General features: G+C 42.0%; 1 protein-coding gene across 3 annotated transcripts in view; it reads right to left on the bottom strand.

Annotated features, from left to right (window-relative positions):
- The window catches only part of EFR3A (EFR3 homolog A), a 164,716-nt gene that overhangs the window by 30,768 nt on the left and 112,077 nt on the right, over positions 1-21,871 (bottom strand). For all 3 annotated transcript variants that reach the window (XM_019528174.1, XM_019528173.1, XM_019528172.1), the window contains 8 exons: positions 18,044-18,122; positions 17,291-17,426; positions 14,103-14,267; positions 12,585-12,699; positions 8,180-8,231; positions 5,197-5,369; positions 4,550-4,625; positions 1,107-1,268 (listed from right to left, as the gene is read on the bottom strand). In XM_019528174.1, the coding sequence (XP_019383719.1) occupies positions 1,107-1,268; positions 4,550-4,625; positions 5,197-5,369; positions 8,180-8,231; positions 12,585-12,699; positions 14,103-14,267; positions 17,291-17,426; positions 18,044-18,122 (958 nt within the window). The remainder of the gene's footprint in view (positions 1-1,106; positions 1,269-4,549; positions 4,626-5,196; positions 5,370-8,179; positions 8,232-12,584; positions 12,700-14,102; positions 14,268-17,290; positions 17,427-18,043; positions 18,123-21,871) is intronic.

Genomic DNA, 21,871 nt, shown 5'->3' with positions numbered 1-21,871 from the left:
GTAGCTTCAGGCTGGTAAGTCTGTGGTGGGGAGGGGTGTGGGAGGCAGATCAAGGCCCCCATGGCGAGGAAGTGAGTGGGGCTGGGGCAGAGGCAGGGGCTGCACAGCCAGGGCAGGGCAGGGGATGGAGCTGTGAGGGCTTGTCAGGGGGTGTGGGGGAGGGGTGGCTCCTGCTACTGCATGCACCCCTGGAGGAAGCATGGGGGGCATGTGCCTGTCAGATCTGTGCACTGCACATTTTGGGCCAGGCTCTTCCTGGTAGGAGGATGAAGGCTGGGCTGGGGCTGCACCTGGGGTGGGTGGGGCAGGGAGCGGCGCTGGGAGTGGGGGTTATAGTGAATTTTGCGGTGGCTGTAGCTCCCCCCATAGTCCTCCTCCCAGTGCTGCTGCTGCCCACCCCAAGCACAGGTCTCAGCCCAGCCCTCCCCTCCACTCAGAAGAGCCCAGTACCAGCCCTGAGTGCCCAGTAGGCAGCCTGCCCTCACCCTACACACATGTCCAGGGGGCACATGCCCCTCCTTGCCTCCCCCACAGGTATGCACAACGGTGAGAGCTACCCTGCACACCCCTAGATGAGCCGTGACTGTCCTGTGCCCCGGCTGCGCAGTGCCTGCTCCTGCTGCAGCCCCAGGCCCACTCCCTCCCTCACCATGGGAGCCTTGATCTGCCCCACCATGCCCCTTCCCTCTCCAAGCCCCTTCCTCCCCACAAACGTACTGGCCAGACACTTGTCTCTAAGCTGCCAGGCTGCACTTCTGGCTGTGTGCATCAGTGACATTATCGGCCACATCAGCTAAAAAAGGCTAGTTGCCGATAATGTCAATTTTCATTTTATCACTGCAGATAAAATAGGACCTCTAGGAGCAGCAGTAAATTTCCAGGTCGTCTTTGAGAGTCTGGTAAGCTTTGGGGAAAGAATGTATAGAACTGAAATTGATACTAATTTTGGTGACAGCCACACAAGGAAAGGATATCTTAGCTCATTTGGTATCTTCTGCATCAATTATTTTTTGATTAGATTTGGATGGAATGGTGTGGTTGCAGGTTTGAGTGTTAATGTATACATTTAAGGATGCCATCCACACACCTTCATTTCAGAAGCATACCTGCAAAGCAATGGCCAGTCGAATGAGGTCAATAACCACTTCTTCATTAGCTAGTTCGATCGTGGTAAGTGCTAGAGATGTGTACAGCAGTTCAAAGTTCTTTTCAACATTGTCGTCTTCTTTACAGCCTAAGTAAATGTGCCTGTACAACTGCTGTCCATGCTAAAAAGGAAGAAAAAGATTGTGAGCATCGTGTTTAGAGACTACTTTAAAATATATGCAAAACATGAGATTAAACAAAAAGCACTCATTTTGCACCTTGATTGGAATTTTAGAGTAACATGCAAACCCGAAACGACACAAATCACACATTAATTCTATCTGCTCAGTACAATGTTTACATTCAGGTGAAGTACTCAGTTATCTTACACCAATTTATAGGAATGGAGTAAGTGAACAACATATGTTACGTAAAATTTTTAAACACTCTTAAATAAAGAACCTTAGTCCCTTTTTCAAAAGAAAGGTCTGCAGACAAACTGCAGTGACACTCATATGCCTAAATCATTTTCAATACAGAACTTATATATAATTGAAAAATGCATGCCTTATCATCTTGAATAGAGAACCAAACAAGAATAAGGATCTGTAACTATCAACCTATGCTTTCAAGACATGTCTTCAGCATCACAAAGGCCTGAGAAAGGTCACCCGATACCCCGAAAACTAATCCAATAACTTTCCCAACTAAACAGAAAGGTTTTGCTTTTTATATCACAAAAATAGCTTTAAGAATTTGTATTTCAAGGAAAAAACCCCAAAATGATATAGTAGAATGGGGCAAGAATGATTTAGAAGTTTTGTGTACTGAATCCATAGAAGATATAAATGTATATCAGCTGGCAGCTACAGAGCTCAACTTTCACTTGAGCTCTAGAAGCTCATAGAGATAAACAAAGAAACTTGTAGCAAAGTCTTCAAGAGGGAAAAAGGTTTTATTAAATATAGGAAATAAAGTATTCAGAGTGGGGTAAATTATTGGCCTAATTTCATCTTGTATTTATACTGATATATGAATGCTGATAATTTGTACATTTTCACCTACATTAAACTCAAACTTCAGCTTCTCAAAGATATCCAAGGTGGGAAATGCTTTAACTTGCATAATGTTCTTTAAATAGTTGTGACCCAAAGTTTTTACAAAAAATACTGTCAGTTGTTCTGAACCACATTAGTCTCAAGGCACCTCTTGGAAAATTCAGTTCTTAGCTTTCATTCGTTTCTTGATTACAGAAAAATTCTGTTGCAAAGAACTCATAAAAACCATAAATGTCAGAATGTTTTTGACATTGTGGATTCTAATTTGAAATCTCTGGATTTATCCTGTGAATCGTGTTTGCACACCTACCAATGTTAATATTGTGCAGCACTGTTAAAATGTTCCCATGGCATTCCAAAGTGCCACGGCACCCTAGTTGAGAATCACTATGCCATGTAATACACATGTCAAAGATGATTCATCCAGGCTAGAGAGACTGAATTTTAGGAAATAAAAATGAAATCATGAACATCTTTGAAGCCAAAATATCTCTTGGGCTTGAAAATAAAAGGTGCAGGCCTTGCAATGAGTTGGGCTTACTATGACATGGATTTCTCTACCTAAATTTGGCCTTTGACTACCAGAATAAAGACAAAAAGCAATCCCTTTCTAACTCAGTGTCACATACAGACCAGAGGACTAATACATCTCAAACAGTTAAACACTTTTAATGTAGCACAGGGTAATCTTCTCTGAAGTATTAAACCTGTTCTTCTTGTTAAAACTGTTAAGGCTGGAGATCTCTTCATTTCTGATGTTATAAAAATATAAGCCTAGGTATATGTGAATATTGTATAGAATCCTGACTGTATTGACTTAAGCAAAAGCATGGGAAATCCAACATTTATGTAAAGATTCAACTCAATTTTATCTGAATGTAATGTAAAGAATACTTGCATTTTTGGGCAAATGAAATTTCAACAATTTTAAAGAAGAAATCATTATAAAAAATACAAAATCAGTATGCTTCTTTCACATCTAATAAGCAGCAAAACATTAATTTCAGACATAACAAGAAATTGTGATATGGACTATCAATCAAACAAGTCATAGTGAGGTACATTTCTAAAAGCCTACTTAGATTTAGTGATTTTTTCTAAAAAACAAAAGCTGTATGAAACAGTTCACTATGTCCCAGGAAGTGTTATACTATATAGGAAACCTCAGATCAAACTGAAATCAATAAATGGAATACTTGAAAAAGCCAAGAATAATCTAACTTCAACTCCAATTTTTAAAAGAGTTCCTATCAGCTTTTCCAGGCTGATGAAAGTAATAGCTTCTCTAAAGCAGCATTTGAGTAAGTTTAAAAGGAATATTTCTCTTGTGATTTGAATTTATTCCATACAAAAACTATTTTTTGTTACAACCAATACAATTTTTTTCTGTGACTTGCAATGACATAACTAACAAAGATATTTACATCTCCATAGCCAGAAACTCATGACAAATAGATACGAATGATCATTTTGGGATCAGGCACAATGAGAAATCAGAGCAGCAAAGCAAAGCCTTAAAGGATAAAGACAACTTTTATTAATAGGAGATAGTAAACTGCAAAGATATCAAAAAATGTTGCTCTTCAAAAATTCACTTTCCTATTTTCTTGCAAATTTGCCCTTACATGAGCCTTTTTAAAAGCGCTGTGAAAACAGCATGCAGTTAAAATATGTAAACACCACATGGAAAAGATAGTTTCATAATTTCTAGGGTCGGAAGGGACCTGAGTAGATCATCTAGTCCGACCCCCTGCTATGGCAGGAAAGATTACTGGGGTCAAACGACCCCAGCAAGGTGTTCATCTAACCTCCTCTTAAAGACCCCCAGGGTAGGGACCAGCACCACCTCTCTTGGAAGTTGGTTCCAGACCTTAGCTGCCCTGACCGTGAAGTAGCGCCTCCTGATATCTAGCCTAAATCTACCCTCTACCAGCTTGTGACCATTATTCCTGGTCACTCCTGGCAGTGTTCGGGGGAACAGGGACTTCCCCAGTGCCTGCTGATCCCCCCCTGACTAGTTTGTAATGAACAACTCTCATTTGGAAATGCACTTTTACAGAAGTTCTTTGGAATTAAATCTGTATGAAAGGCCACATTAGTATAATGGAAGTTCCACAAAAGGCAGTTTCCTTGCCTCATCAGGGTTTTGAGCCCTGGTTCTGAAAACACTTATGCGCCACCCCAACTTTACTCATGCAAGTTTTTCCACTAAATGCAAGATTAGGTGGTCTCTAAAAGTCAAAGTGGTGTAAATATTTTAAAGCCACTTTAAATTAAAATCAAATCATAATCTAAAGATATGCAATTATATATTAAAATACTGTAGAAGCAAACCCAAGTTAAATTATTCAATTCCCCCCACCCTTATTTCTTCAGGGAAACAATTAACTATTTCATGTTATTACCTTTTTCATGAAGCTCACATCTTGCCGTGTAATTTTGTCTCGTTTTATCTTCAGATCAGAAACATCTGGTATAATTCTGGAGGCAACCAAATACATCATTTTATTAAGACAACCTTACCAATTATAAATTTGTAAAGAAAAAGATGTATGGGGAAAAACAGGCTGTGATTGTTTACATATGTGCACGCACGCACGCGCACACACACACACACACACACTATTCAAAACATTCTTGAACTAATTTCCATTTTAAATATGTTTTACATGTTTAACAATGACATTCAATTTTCAGTGTTAAAGGAGAAAAACTATAAATGTAATTATGACTCAAGCACAAAACACTTTTACAGAGCAAAAACTGTCTTCCATGAAGAAAATATACAACTTCAAAATTAATTAAACCATTAACTATTCAGAATGACCATTTAATAGATAGTATATTAGCATTTGGATATGGAACCACCATTCTAACTGTCTCTTTCTATTTTGTTACAGCAAGGCAGATTATTAGAATGATTTATAGGAATGAATAAACAAGAAAGATCTGTGGACTGTGTGTAAAGAACCAGTTCCAGCAACCTAAAGTCTGGAAAAGTAGTGCATTAAAATATTGCGTTTGAAAAAATATAATTGATTATCTGTATTACCTTATTCCTCTAAGTTTTGCTCGGTTGTCATGCCGATCAATAAGATTATGCAATATTTCCAAGACCAACTGCCTTAGCTCAGAGTCTTCCATAAGTGAAGGAGACAGTAAAGGATCAAGAAATGCAGCAGGAAGTGCAGCAGTAATGGTCTTTGCATTATATCCTGAAGTCACCTGTTGTTTAAAAGGACATTACTGTTTACATTAGCACTACTTATGTTTCATTTAAGAAGTCTTTATAAGTCTCATTTTATTTCTGAATAAGTAGGGTTTGTGGCAGTGTTTGTGATGTGGCTCGCTCTCTCTCTTCAGCAGAGTTTTCTAATCCCTTCCCACCTTCCTATAAGAAAGCAGTATTTCTTAAACTGAAATTATTTGTGACCAGATATTGCATGGTGGTCTTAATGCAAAGACTGCACTTAAGACAATAATTACTGCAATTTTTTTTCTCAATTACATCCTTATCTAGCCAATGTATACTGGAGTCAATGGCAAGGTGCAACTGATTAACAAGCTCTGAATCATGGCATAAAGCCCTGGTCTTAAAGTTGCATCAGTATGGGTTCTGCCACCATGAAAGCAGTTGCAGACACGACCTTCAAGTGCACATCTAATCCAATACTTGTACACACTATCAGACTGAACAAAGAATGAAATAGTCTGGAAACTGAAAAAGACCAAAACCAGATTAAAGATATTTAGTGTCCTTTAACCTGTCCCTTAACTAGCAAGTAGAGAACAAAGGAATCTCTCTACCACGCACACTGTCAAGCACTCCTAAGAAGGTGTCCATTTGCAATGAGTCCAGCCTTTGGACTTTACCAATATCAAAACAATCTGACTGAAAAGATTATTTAAGTACAAAAGTGCTTCTATCAAACCCTTATAACTTGGTCAAAACAAGCCAGTTTCACTTGAATATTCTAATATAATGCAGCTATTTGACAGATGAAATTTCAACTTCTGATACTTTGTACAACACTGGTTTTCTAAATCTCTCTATTTATGTAAAGTATATGCTGAATTATGAGAATTTGTTTTTCTATTTTAAGCAGGAAACACCTCTGTCTACTTTGAAGACTCAAAAAGCTGAAGTATTTTCTTCTCTCTCAGGAAAGCCTGCGCAGACCTGGAATAGTTCAATACCCAAACCCAGTAATTTAAAAAACGGATGAGCAAATGAAAACAATGAAGAGGGAGCCTAAATAACCCAGAGTCAAGCTATAACAAAATGCACCCACAAGTTTAACCAAGCAATGCTTATGCTGGAGAGTGATATTAATTCAACTATGTGTAAAACTCACTAACTTCACCTTTCTGTTGAAAAGTGTGATGTATTCAGATTTTCTATCTGACCACAGGAAAGTGCACTGCTCAGAATTCATGCAGTGCTTTTAGGACAAGATTAAGAGTCCAGGTTCCAGCAGTTCCCAGCATGATACCCAACAACTGGAAAACTTTTTTAAAGAGTCCTCAGCAGGTAGCATTGCCACTGTTACTGTGTTAAGAAAGTCTAAAATTCTGGCCACTAGCTAAGCACTTCTAAAAATTCTGTACCAATTGAAGACATTGAACACTTTTGAAAATTTATTTCTGAATTTTCAAGAATTAACAGACAATTCTCAGCATTCAATTGAGTTATCACCTCATTTTCACTATACGACTCTGATTCATCCCCATGGCAGGTCCATCTTGGCAACAAGGCAGGCAGTGGTTGTGGGGAAAATTAGTATGCAATCATCACGCTGTAAAAGACTCTGGGCCTTTTCATGTTATGCTTACAATTTGTTTTATTTAGATCACAGTAAGCATTTCTATGAGTTGCAGTAGCTTACTATAATTTAAATAAAACACATCCTAAGCACTGGAGTCACTAAAAACAATCAAGTCACAAACTAAGTCCATATAAGCATTACCCCCACGTCCCCAATCTGCAAGAATAAATCTAACTGGATTTTAGTAATGCATATGGTGTTTTAACACATCACTTGAAGAGCAAAAAGCCTCCAAACATTAAGAAAACATATTTACCAGAGGAAAAATACCTACACTCATGATGAGACCTTTTAAAGTGCTGAGAAAGGCCTAGGGAAGAGCAGCACTCCCTGAGTGATGGTAATTAAGGTGTTATGTGCAAGTAAAAATGCCTCAGAAGATGTTACAGAAGTTTAATGATACACCACATCTGCTATTATACTTTAAAGGGTGCACTTACCACTCTACCAATTGGGACTTTTCTAGTGAAGGAGAGGAAAAGAATGTGATTTTGGAATCTGCTAGCACTGTTGACAAAACTAACCAAATTCTCTCAAATTCTTCAGGCCTGCCAGCTATTTATGGCTGATATATATGCTCTGGGGAATGGACTACTACCTAAGCAAATTATAACGTAACTGGGCCAGAGCAGTCATTTTAGATTTTGTTAATGTGAACACATGCTTTGTGTCATAATTACGTTAGAATCAAAATATGTTAGATAAGTTATTCTTACTTTGTAAGGGAACAGATGACCATAATTACTTGCATACCACATGTACCTTTTCCCCCCCAAAAATGAGCCCTCCAAAAATTGGTGCGTGTTTTAAACAGAAAAACTAATCGTCTCTGCTGGAATAGAAGCATGGAGGAATACAAGTAGGAAGACACTGTGCTATAATGGCTGCTACTGTTGTCTAGGCCAGCAAGCAGCAGGGACAAAGTCCAATTTTAACCCTTTTACAGCTGCTGATGAAAAAGATTGGCAATAGCTTGTGGCTGAGCAGCCACATTTGGCAGCAGCTGTGAAAGGGTTAACACTGTACCTTGTGCCTGAAGCAGCCAGTGAGCTGGCTGAGGGCACATTCAGCTCTCTACCATGATGTTGGAAAAATCTCTTTTCCCCCTATATTCTGCCTTCCAAAAACAAGGTGCTCATCTTATTTGAGGGCATGTGCTATGTGAGAAGATACAGTATTTTAGGAAATACGCTGTAAGAGGAGGCTTACCATAATCAAAGACCTCAGCAACATGATCTGAATTCGCCTAGTTCCCAAATCCCTAGAAAAAGAAAAAAATTGTTTCAATCTATACATCTGTGTATCTTCAAAATACTATGCAACCACAAATACATCAGTTAATTAGATATAATAAATGACTGTTTAATGTTTCAAAAGGATAGTTACAGGAAAACATAACTGAGTAAGCAATTAAACAGAGAAGGTCATAAGTAAACTATGTAAAGTGAAGACTGTGTAAATGTCAGATGTGTCTTAATTCTGAATTAAATTTATATTTTAAATACCCCACACAGTGTGAATTAGGTCTAATTTTTAGAAGTGCAAAGCGCTGCTACTTCCAAAGAATTAAGAAGGAATTGTGGGTATTAAAATCCTGTGCGTTAAAGCTGAACACTCAAATATAAAAGCTCAGAAGACTGTGACTGAACTACAATACAAGGAGGTCTTGTGACAAGCGTGCAGAGTGCCATTCAGTTTGCTTGCATGTTGACGTTGCACTCGCTTTGGGTGAATGAATTTTTTCAGCAGTGACAGGAATCAACACAGGTGATAAGGACGTACCCTCTGATATAAGGCTCAATAATCAGGTCTCAAATATATTTAAGAGAAACAAGATTAAGGACTTCAAAAATTAGTATTTCCAGCTCAAGTCCACTCACTACTTTATGGACCTGCTAATGTATGAGTGCAATTTGGTTATAATAACCCAAAACAAGATTTTTTTCCTACTGCGTTCTGAACTAGCTGTCAGTGGTGGAGAAATCCTACAACGCAAAATACTGGAATAAGAATTACAGCTCCTTAGTCACATTCTCACAAGAGGGCATGAAGCCTTTTCAAACTGTCACAAAATAGAGGCAGCTGGAACAAACTTTCAAGCAAAAATGGGACACCCTGGAAATATATTTCAAATGAACTATGAACAAACTGTCAAAACGATTCCAAGATTTTCAGCTCGATTACCTATGAATGAATCCCATCAGCAAGCAGGAAACAAGAAAGGAAGATCAAGCCTCTTCAGAGAAAATGACACTTCAAACAAAGAAACTATCTTCTTGGAACAGAAAATCTAGTTCTGGATACATTAGTCGGTAGTATCATTTAAGCATGCTCGAGAACACTAAACTTTTACGGACCACTGGATAAGTACTACTCACCTCGGTCAATAGTTGATATTTACTATTTTATTAGAATAGCCCTCATTGCCACATTATGTCCAGCCCATATTTAGAAGGCAACCCCTCTCATGAAGAGACAAAACGTGAAATCCTAAGAAATGTTGCAAACTCTCATAAGCAGCTCTGTCTCATGGCTCTATAGGGCCTGCAGCTACCCGGTCCCTGGGTTCTGTGCCCCAGGTGCCTCCACTTCATGGCTCCCCACCCTGGGATGGCACACAAAGGACACCGAACAAAGTTTTCATGGGGGAAAAGATGTTTTATTGTTGGTGGGTAGTGGAGGGGCTCTGTTTGTTGGGGAGAACTCTAATGCGAGGGGAATAAAAACTTGTTCTTGTGAGATGTCTGCAGCTAGCAGTGGTGCTAGGGGTGGGGGAATCTGTGGGCAGTGGTGCAGATGGGTTAGAGCGGGAAGTGCTGGAGGAGGCAGCTGGCCAGCACCTTCTACAGCCAGTGTCCTGGCCCCCACTGGCAGGTGCACAGCTCTCCTGGGGCCTCAGCGGTGGGGGGATCGGGGAGAGGGAGGGTGCCACAGGTGGTGCTCCCACTGCCAGGCATCCTCTGCGTGCCACACCTCCACCCAGGCCTCATGGAACAAGACCTTGTAGATGGCACGCAGCACACAAGCTGTGAGGGTGACCCATGAGAGGTTGTCCTCAGCGAATTTAAGGTGGGAGGTATGGGTATTCCAGCATCCCTTGAGGAAGTTGAAGGTGTGCTCTACCAGGGTATGGGTCCAGCCCAGGCAGTGGTTAAAGTGGGCTTGGCGGGGGTCCAGGTGGCTGGTGTAGGGCCACATGAGCCAGGGCAGGAGCAGGTGGACAGGGTCCCTGATGAGGGGTGGGACAGCCCTGGCACCCTGCTGCAGGTCCGGCACCCCTGGCACAAAGCGTCCACTCTCCACCAGGCTGGGCAGGCTAGAGTTCTGGAAAACATGGGTGTTGTGGGCACTGCCTGCCCAACCAGTGCTCACATGTGTGAAGGCCCCGTGGTGGTCCACGATGCCCTGGATCACCATGGAGTGAAAGCCCCTCTGGCTGTAATGGGGTCAGTCACTGTGAGGCAGGCAAGTGACAGGTATAGGTCCCATCCAGGGCCCCGATGCGCTTGGGGAATCCCACCACCACTGCCAGGGGATCATGCATGCGGAGCACAGTGTGCCCTAGCATATGTCCTGGAGGGTGCCACACACCGCCAAGACTGCCTCCCTGGCAATGGCCTTGCCCATGTCAAATAGGTGACAAACATACCGCAGGCTGGCAGGTGTGGACAGCTTGAGCAGGACAAGGGCTAGCTGGGTGTCCATGGGGAAAGGTGGCTGCATGCCAGTGTGCTGACACTGCAGGTAGGACCGGAGCTACTCCAAGAGATCCTAGAAGGTGGCCCAGGTCATCCTGAAGGCCTCTAGCCACTGCTCATTGTCCCGGGTGTGCTGGACGACGTGCTGCCACCAGTCCTGGCTGCCCCAGCGCCCCAGAGGCTACAGGGATGCAGGCCCTGGAAAGTGACAGTGGCCCCAGTAGTGGCCAGGGTGCAGCCAGGTGGAAGGGGTGGAGGTGACAGGTGGGCGGTGGTGTCCCTGGGATGGCACATAGCAGGTGGTTGCTGTGCATGGGGGAGTCAGGAGGGGCAAGACAGCTGTGGGCCAGGCTGCAGTTGGCATGGTGGGCCAGCAGGAGCGTGGGGCGCTGGTTGTCACTGCCAGGGACAGGGGCTGGAGCAGCCATAGTGTGGGGAGGCACAGGTAGGGAGGAGAGTGCTGCTGTGTGCTGTTCCTGGGCTGGACACGCTGCTTCTGGTCAGGGAAGAGGCTGGCCAAAGAGCAGTGAGTGGGACTGCCTTTTGAAGAGGGCTGCTGGCAGCTGCAACCAGAGCCTGAAGTGTCCCCTCGTGGCAGTAGACGCCCATTGCAGAGCCCTGGGAAGCGGGAGAAGATTGGCAGCAAATCTGCTTCCATCTCTCTGCACATGTAGATGCTTGCCCAGCACTGTTCACTCGGAAGTAATTTACTTGCGAGTAAACTGGTGCAGCAGCAAATGTATGAGTAGACATGCCCATACTCATCTTAGCATTAAGGTTGAGTACAAAAAGCGGCAAGAAAGACTGACCCACTTTTTGCATTAACTAATGTTTGAGCTGGGCGAACAGAATTGCACTTAAGCACCTAAATCCACTTCTGCACCTAAATCAGTCGAATATAATCCGCTTCTAGGTGACCTACAATTTAAACCAAAATGAGATTGTTCAGGATGTTACCATGTAACCAAGTATACCTAAAATGAATAATGATCTCTTAATCACTATTTTTATAAAGGGGAAATGTAGCCTTTTTATGTTAAAATGTCACAGAAAAAAATTAGCTCATAAATGACAGACTTAAACCAACGTCTAACTTTTAAATCACAGCAGGATATCTCCAGGGTGTCCCTGCACCCAGGTCCTCCAGTCAGGCAGCGCAAATAGCTGTTCCAACATAGCAGGACTGCTCTGACTGAGCAGGGTAAAAGGCAGTTACAAACCAGCCTGAGCAACAAATTTTCCCAACAGCCCTTCCTGGTCTGAACCTGCATGCTCCTCTTGGAAACAGAAGGGAACCAGACAGTCTGACCTGCTCATTACACCTCTCTTTCTGGGAGGAGCATGTAGGGCCAGACTGGGAAGGGCTGCAGAAAGATCATAGGGTCTGACCACAGCTGCATCCCAATCGGCCTCTACAGAAGGCATGTGGTGCATTTTAACTTGGCCACAGCAGCACCATGTCACAGCTCTGATCTAGTGACATAAGTTCAGTATAAATTCCTCAGTATGACTACTACCAAATCTGAAAAGCAATTAATACAAAATGAAGCTGAAAATTTTTTGAATTATTCAACTGTCTAACAATCTGTAGTCATAGGATAACTATCTAGCTCACAGAGCACATTTCATAAAAACTTACGGAATTAATGAAACAGTAAGTGGATAATCGTCAAAACAGCTGTAGGACTGTGAAGCACAGAACACTACTGCAAGGGGAGGTGCAGTCGAGAGAGTTTTTCAATGAACTCTAATTAACTGTGTCTTGTGGAGATGAGGTTCATATTGATGGCACAGTGTTTGACTGGTTTATAAATGATATTTAAACCCAGAAGTTGGGATCTTAGATTTCAATTTGTTTTAAAATTTTTCATTTTACCAGGGCTTCATAATCATAAAAAGTAGGAAAGCATACAAACCCAAGGTAACTTGTATCCAATGAATGCGAAGATGTCCCCAAAACAGGTACTTTCCCCATGATGAACAGCATAATCTCTGATCTCTGGTAATCTGGAAGATTGCTTCCAAAAAACCCTAAATAAAAGCAAGAGAAAGCACTGAAGAGAGACGAAATATCAGCTACTCTTAAAACAAGAATAAAATGCCCACTTCTACCCAAGTCTCCAGTACCTTCTGAAAAAAAAAGTCTGCTTTGTAATATATATGATTCACCCTTATCTGTGCAACTATGCTCCTTAGTGTACACCATCCTGTCACGACTCCATCATCCCCCCCCGATAAACACTTGCTATTCTCATCCCTCCTGAGTAATTATATGATTTAAACTAGAACATTTGACATTAATTATTAGTTAACAGGAGTCCTGAGGAGCTGGAAGTTTTCTTAGTTAGAACAAAATTAAATTCCTTACTTTTGCACTCTTTTATGCTATTATCAGACATGAATGGGGTGCTGAAAGAACTTTTCTAAGAATATGACTATATTCTTCCTTCATTTATGTACCATTGTATACCAACACTAGTTTATATTTGAGCTAGAAGGAAATCTAAAACCATAATAAAAAATGTCTCTCAAGAAAGCACAGTTTCACTACAGCACTGAGAAATAATTAATGAGTCCTCCGAATGATGGCATAAAGATTTAAGAAATGGGTAGACTTACTGAACAAGATTTGAGAGATTCAAACCTTAAATTGGGGGAATGGCTAGTGGAATTGTTTTCATTAAAAGTACTGCAACACAGTTAGTACTAAAAGAACAGAGGGAAGCAAAAGGAAAATGATATTAATGGAATTATTTACAGAAGCTTATGCCAAAATAAGATTTTATTTCTCTTATGCAGTAATTCATGTATATACACAAATGGCCATTAGGGGTCATTGTTGCAGCTATGTTCAATATTGGTTTCCATAAGTTTTTAAAGAACTAGTAAAATACATTTCCTACTATATACAGTAATGCCCATGCAGGTTTCATATCAGGAGTATTTAATAGCATCAATGATCCACAAGACTAAATTTTCATGATTCTAATGTAAATCAAAGGGCGAATCTATATTTCAAGGGATATCATAGATAAATACAAGCAACTGGCTTTTCTGCCTATGTATTCAAAGTCTGTATCAATGCTGTGATGCTAAAAATATGGCCTATATAGTTTAAGTCTCGTCGTGCTGCAGTGACTGAGGTATATGCCCATGTAACAAGTAAATGAAAACTTTGTAATCATCAGTCCTGAAAACTCAGCTTAGGACCAAAAAACTAGGCCAGTCAGATATCTGTACTCTTCCTTTTAGCTCAGTGGGGAGAAGAATAAAGGGAGGAATAAAAAAGGTAGGATGTTTTTTACTGAGGTTCTGGGTTTTGACTTAAGACATCTATGTCATCATTTTTTTTTTTTTTTTTTAAAGAGCTTGTGCCCAAGTAAACGAAAAAACAAAACAAAAACCAAAAAAACCCCAAAGAACCCTTAACTCACCAATTGTTTGAATAATGGCATTCTGGACAATCCTCTCATCACTTTCTTTGGAGCCTGTGCTGACAACGGCACTGTCAGCTGAACTACGTCTGTCTCCTAATTCAAAATCAACGCTAAGACGCAAGTGCTTCAGTAGGGTGTTAAACACCTCCAAGACAGTTGGGCCTACAAAGCAATACAGATTTATGTTTGTAGTTTTCAAATGAAAGATACCTAATGAAAGTAAACTAAAAAACTTTCCCAATCCATTTAAAAAGAAATGATAGAGTTAGAGCTGAAAAACATTACTGAACTGAATGGTTAAAAAAAACTGCCAACATTTTCTAAAGATACCCGTCATAGAGAGTTGCCTAGTGGGATTTTCAAAATGCCTATGGGGTTAGTTTATTCACTTGCAGGTGACTAAAACTTTGAGTCAGACTTCAAAAAGGTACTGCATTTACTGACATACCTCGCATACCTTACTGCCCAAAAAGTCAGCCCTCCAAACCTAGGGAGCCACGTCTTAAGTGGGAAAGCAGACCTTTCTTTGTTGAAAAGAAGCATGGAGATACTGTGCTTTAATGACTGTCAAAATAGCTCTCCCTTCTCACTGGTCCAGCATTCTTCTTCTCTGGCAATCCTTTGCAGTTGAGGATGTCTTCCATGATTGTCTTATCTGTGTGTCCAATGATAGCTGATGAGGCCTATCTGGGATTTACAGGCTCTAATGCAGCTCAGACATTAGGGCGGTGTGAAATTTTGCTGGGTGTTTCGTTTTGAAGCTATTTCGACACGTTTGGAGCTTGAAGCAGCAAAATTGAAATGAAACAAAAGGCTCTGAAGCAGCTTCACAATGAAATAAGGGCACTTGGAACGTTTCGAAAATTTCGAGTTTCAAAGCCGGGCTTGCTTGCAGCTAAAGAGCAACTAAGGAGAGGGAGTGGGAAGAAGGGGGAAGGACTGCTCTGATATCGACATCTAGCTCCCTGTTCGATTTCCCAGCTCTCTGATTGCTTTCCCCAGCTCTCTGATCATTTCCCCAGCTCTTCCCAGGGGACGGGGGTTTCAACAGGCTGTTACAAACTGCAGCGGCAGCCTGTTGAAACCCACCATGCAGATCTGGGGGCCCATGCCCCACAGGAAGAGCTGGGGAAATGATTGGAGAGCCGGGGGAAGCAAACAGGGGGCTGGGGAAGTGAACAAGGGCCTGGGCCAGTTCCCTGTTGGATTCCCCAGCTCCACCGATCTTTCCGCAAGCTCTCTGATCGCTTTCCCCAGTTCTTCCCGGGGGGTGCAGGCCCCCCGATGATGCCGGATGACACCAGGCTACCGCTGCCAGCTGGTGATGGGAGCTACTCAGGGCTATTTCCCCAGCTGGCAGCAGCAGCCTGGTGAAACCCTGGGAGGGCTGAGGAGCTGTGCTGGACTCTTCCTGGGGGGTGTGGGCACGCAGGATGACAGGAGGCTGCCACTGACAGCAGGCTACCCTGCATGCAGACCTGGGGGACTGCACCCCCCGGAAAGAGTGTGGCACAGCCCCACAGCCCTCCAGGGGGGGCATGGCCCCTCAGCTCTGCATGCAGGCTGCCACTGCTGGCAAGTGATAAGAGTTTTGCTTTGAACAGCTTGAGGTGCAGTTTCCCAGAAACCCCTGCACCTATCTCCTTGAAAGTTGGCAGACTTCATGCCCTCAGAAGGGGCTACCATCCATGCAACTGGCATTTAAATCAGGCAGTAAGTGACAAGGTTATACACGTTTTCATGATTCCCCATTATAGACCTATTGGGTGAAATGTCAAAACATGTCGAAATGGTGTTGAAACAGTTTTGACAAAACAAAACAGAACGGCGCTTCGAAACAGTGACACAAAACACTGTCCCTTTGAAATGGAGAAACAGAAGTCAAAATGAAACAGTGTTGTTTTGCACAGCCCTATCAGATACGTGTTTCCTTGTGGGGTGGGTGGTGCTGGATCTTTGATTTGGTCTATGACATGTTATTTCTGCTGCTCCTGCTTGTCCATCTCCCGCTGTTGCTGTGAGGTTTCAAAGTGCTGAGATCCCTGCAGAAGACTTCCTCCATTTGGTATGGTCCTGGGCGATAGTCTCCCATGAGCTCACATCAATGTTGCATTTTTTTTAATTGGCCTTGAGGATGTCCCCAAAGCGATTTCTCTGCCCTCCTCTTGAGCGCATGCCTTGGCTGAGATGGGAGAATAAAACTTGCTTCGGGAGTCTGGAATCAGACACGTGGATGACATGGCCAGCCCAACCAAGTTGATGCTGGATGATCATTGCCTCAATACTCGTGGTGTCTGCTTGCGGAAGGACATTACTGTTAGTATGGCTCTCTTCCTATTGGATTTGAAGGATCCTCCGCAGGAAGCATTGATCCTTCTTCAACAACTTTACCGTACGTTGTCCACTACTCAGCTTGGTACAGCAAGCTGAGGATCACGACTGCATGATAAACCATGAGCTTGGTTTCAGATCTGATGTCGTGTTCTTCAAACACCCGTTTCTTCAGACATTCAAAGTCTGCAGTTGTACATTTGAGATGAAGAAATCGAAGATTGTCTATGACAGCCTTCTGAGAGAGATGGATTCCAAGGTACAGGAAATATTCAATGTTCTCTAAAGTCTCACCGTGGATCTGGATTACCACAGCTGGGGCCCGGTTCAATGTATAGAAGGAGAAAAGTCCAGTTTTAATCCTCTCACAGCTGGTAAGGATTTTGCAATAGATATTGGCTGAGCACTGTAGCTTGTACCTGAAGCAGCAACTGAACGGGCACAGGGCAGGTGAGCTACTTGATGACACTTCGGGTGTAGAAACAACACTTTATTACTTCCTTTACTGTAACTAGTTCTTTATATACAGTTCCTGTAAAAAATAATCTTACTACTGTCCTTGCATGGTTCCAGGGCCTAGCCTTGTGCTGCCCTGCCACACCAGAAGTTCTGGCTGCCTCACTCGGACTATTTCCTGGGATGCCACACTTCCTGGACACTTTACGCTTTGAGAAGGACTTACTCTATGTCATAACTGCCTGTGACTCTAGAATTTTTTTTCTCTACATTACTTTTCAAAAAGAAGTTGAATGTCTTATTTAGAGGCATGTGGTATGTTACGTGATACAGTAGAATTCATTTCTACTCACAAAAACAGTCCTTTGGTCCAGTATCAATAATTGAATATAGCTCACCTATGGATCCTTTAGCAGCAATGGCCACTGCTTCCAAAAGAACCTGAATAATCCCTGCTCGCACTCGTGGTGAATCCTTTTTACGAGCATCCAGGTGTCCCAGGATTTCCTGAATTACATGATGGGAGTATTGAGCCTGTAGAAGAAAAAAGAAAGCAACTTTTCTTTTCAATAAAAGATATATCCACACAAAGTCAGCAAATCCTCATTGCTGACTGAAATCTTGCATCATGGCACTCTTCTCTTCTATACTCAATTGGCCTAAATCTACATAAAAAGAAATAGTAGGTTAGATGGAATTTCATTACATATCTCAATTTTTTCAGAATGGCTTCTTTTAAATTGTACCTGGGTGACCAGCAATTATTGGTTGAATAACTTATCAGCAGCTTGAATAAATAACTTGATGGAATGATATGCCTTTTGGATACAAGTTCATGATTAGAAAATCAGTTCTAGTGTTCTTCTTTCTTCTGCACATTTACTAGTCACACTACTAATGGGATTAGATACTGAATAATTGGGATTCTTGGTGAGAATGTATATAGGGTTAAATGGCTCACCATGTACTGGAGTTTAGAACAGATTTTTCTATAAGGTATGTTAGGCAGGGGCATTCTGAGTTTTTCACTTTAAAGTAGTCTCACCATTACAGGTAATGAACATACAACCCAGCTAGTTTAGTTCTCAGAATGTGTATGAGAGACAGTATTTAATTTAATTATAAGAAAAATTAAATTAAATTAAACACACCTGTATAGAATACATGATGATTTTGAAGCAGGAGACAGCAAATTCATTGGGGTCCCATAGTTTGTGGTGGTCTAAATGCCTGTAACAAAACCAAAAGACAGATCTTATTTTCCTTAGGGTTTTTTAAAACTGATTCTTGAAAAAACTTGGGTTGTATTGCAGTAATTAGCTGTTTTCAGTTTAAAGTAAAAATGAAATCTGTTTGCATAACAGAAGACTATTTTGGGCACCCCATTTATCATTGTTATATGACCAAATAGCATTTCCTTTATCTTACACTTCAAAATGACAGCCTTGCAATTATGAAAAAATTGGACCTTTAGAAACTACAGGTCTTATTTTCTCCAGAGATTCTGCTTTAAAGTTTGGACATGCCAAATATTTCTAACCAGAATGCTAAAAATTGTATGCCTTAAGTTGGTTATTCTATTGAAGAACCTAAAAAAAAATTATATATTATCTTATCAGAAGGTGCTACACACCCCTAGATCCCACTGAAATCAACCGCCTTCTAATTATAAAAGCATTACCTTCCGTTTTATAGTTGAACAAGCATGGTAGTCAACATTTTAAAAATTCATAGGCCTATAGCTAGATTTTGGTATCTGAGATAAAACTACTTTTTGCACTGTGGAAACAGATATGCGGGAAAGCTATTAAAAAGCTATAAACCAGGGGTTGGCAACATTTTTGGCCAGAGTTCCAAAAACAACTCAAGCCTGACCCATACCTTGACTTAGCGTATGAGGGGCAGACTGCAGGGGAGTTGCAAGGGGCCTAATCCCTGTTGTTGCTGGCGGCTGCATGTGCATCTCCAGGCAGATGGTGGGGCAGGGGAACAGAGGGGAGGGGGTGGCGTGGCTCTCCCCCAGACCCTTCCCTGCCCTGCATCCCGGGGTGTGCATGCATTGGCTGCTGGCAAGAAGCCAGCGCCAGTGCTCTGGAGCCTGGTGCAGTTCTTTACAGCCTCTTGGCTGCCTTCCATAGCTGGCCCAGACTCTGGGCAGCTGAAGCAGCCAGGAGGCAGGCTGCAAAGAGCTGCACTGGGCTCTGGAGTCCTGGCACCAGCTCTATGCCTTGGAGCACAGGGCAGGGAAGGGGCCAAGACAGCGCAACCTCAGCCCTCCCCCCTGCCGTCTCAGAGGCATGCAAGAAGCTGCCACTGCCATGGAGCTAGTGCCAGTGCTTTGGAGCCAGGTGCAGTTGTTTGCAGCCTGCCCACCACCTACTGCAATTGCCCAGATCCCAGGCTGATTGTGGCAGGTATCCAGGAGGCTGCAAACAGCTGTACCAGGCTCTGGAGCCCTTGGCCAGGTTTCCTGGCACTGGCAGCTGCACGCACGCCTCTAGGTGGACAGCAAGTGAGGGGCAGGGGTTGTGCTGCCCTAGGCCCGTTCCCTACCATCAGCCTGGAGGTGTGCACAGCTATCATGGAGCCTGTCCGCCTGGTGAGAGCAGCCCAAACAGGCTCTATAGCTGGTGGTAGCTGCCCAGAGACCAGGCTGGCTGTGGCATGCCAAGCAAAATGGCCGTGCGTGCTATGCAAGCTGGGGATTGCCAACCCCTGGTATAGACTGGTCCAAAAATTGGTAAGCAATACGATTTATGGTATTATAATTAATTTAACAAGAAACAGAAAAGGATAAATAAAAAAGAAAGGCAAATTTTCATTTCCCCACTTCACTGTACAGTAAAGCAAGTAGCTTCCCTTCCATTGTAATAACCCTCCTCTGCTTGTGAGTTTTTGAACTCAAGAAAATAAATCTGTTCCAGCATGTAGGGAATTCCATGATGCTTCATGTATTTCTTGTGCGTGAAAACAGAAGTTTTAATGGACTTGTATCAACCCCTCATACTAATATAGTCATAGAGAAACAAGAGAGCCTAGAATACTTATTGTGCCTTGAAGTATCTAACTTGAAATGAAATAATGAAACTATGCTGCATCTATAGCCAAACCACAATAAAGATCACACTGTAGACGTAAAACATTAATTTTCAATACTATCTGAACTTGCGATGTTTGCTGGCAAACTGATACAGAGAGAATAAGAGCACAAAAATCACCCTTTTTGATGATCTTTTCCTCCATTGTACTGTCTCACTTTACGTGTATACCATTTGTAAGACATGTAATCATCTTAAGGTCTGTTCTTCAACCGTATTGTTTACCCTTATGTACTGATCCCTAGAATATTAGTTATTTATTGTAGTGCTCATGTACAGAGTAGCTCATAACTTCTATCCATAAAAAGTTATGCACAAAGGTGATCTGACAAAGTTTTAATTTGACATACCTGCCTCTTTGCAAATGTGGTCACTCGTTTCCACCAGAGGTAAAGAGACATTCGCCCAACAATTAGCAAGTAACCTTGCAGTTTAAGCACAATGCTAAATGGTGAACTCAGCGGATCTAAGGTAAAATAGCTTTCCAAGCATATGCAGTGTGACTAAGATATACATCAATCTTTTAACATCCAAATATGAATGGCTTAACATTTTACATTGAAGATGAAGAAGCTGGGGGTAACTGTTGCTTTTGGATATACCCTCTGAAGATGGAAGCAAGTGAGCATTTTAGACAATATAAAAATCATACTAAATCATTATACTTTAAGTGACAAGAAGGGCACACAAGTTGTCTAAAACAGAGGTTTCAGCTTTGGTAGACCAGCACAGTCTGATAATAATCTGTTCATTCTGAGCAAAAATTGAGACTTTAAAATGCTGTCTAAGAAGTCTTTACTGTTAGTAACGCTTTTATGTGCAGTATGTTTTTGAAATGCTGATTCCAACTGGAGACTGATATCACAGCTGCAAAATCATTTTCAGCCTAGCTTTCTCCAACGCATATGTTAAGCTTCTAAGGACAATTCTCAAATAAGAATATTGTGAAGGGACAAGTACGTAAAATAGGTTAGCATTCAAAATGCATCAGAAATGAAAGGATGCTTTAACTTCCTTTGCCTAGAATCTGGAGACTCTGATTAACTGGGTAGCTAGCTGCTACCAGACTTAACAGAACAGACTGCCTTTTCTTTACAGCAGTCGATTATAACATTCCCTAATAACTATATTAATTATAACAGCTAGCATAAAATTTGCTTCCCCCTTCCCCCCATTCCTCCACCCCTCTTGTGAATCATCTTCATGTGGAAATCTTTTCTTTGCTTTGTCATTAGCTGTGCTAATCATCGTACATAAGAGTGCAAGACAAGTATAAAAACACTGCACGCCTTGGTGGACCCAACGGCACTTGTCAAAAGGTGGTTGGTAAACGGAAGGCAGTACTGATACCGATGCAGAATGCATGCACCCTGCACTTGTTACTGCTCTGTGCCCAGGGAGCAAAGCTGGGGCAAGTACCCACTTCTCATTTCCTCCCAAACACCAGTGCTTGAGACAGAGCTTTTGCAGTATGATCCAGATGGCTGAACCAAATGGTCTAAAGCGCTGAAAGCTCTTGATCAGGTTCACAACTTAAAGAGAATACAATTATGTTATGAAGCACTTATTTTATTTATTTATGCATTCAATTTATATTCCACCCTTCCCAATGGCTCAGGACAACTTACAATAAGAGAACAGAATAGCTCATAAAACAGAAGTGCGACAAGAGAGCAAAACAACGTAAAAGATAACTACAATATCAGCATAAAATGGAACCCCCAAATGTGATTCTCAAACTTTTTAGACAAAAGGCACCTCTCCTGCCCCCCATAACTTTGTGCATTTAGCAGCATCCCAGTCTACCATGGGGAAGAACAAACAGAAGTGGGACAGGTGTGATCTGCTCACTGCACACTCTGCCCTAGTGGGGGGGGGGGG

Source organism: Gavialis gangeticus, unplaced genomic scaffold (assembly GCF_001723915.1).
Source record: "Gavialis gangeticus isolate Ggan-Ray unplaced genomic scaffold, GavGan_comp1, whole genome shotgun sequence".
NCBI classification, from domain to species: domain Eukaryota; kingdom Metazoa; phylum Chordata; order Crocodylia; family Gavialidae; genus Gavialis; species Gavialis gangeticus.
This window is presented reverse-complemented; position numbering and strand designations above follow the sequence as displayed.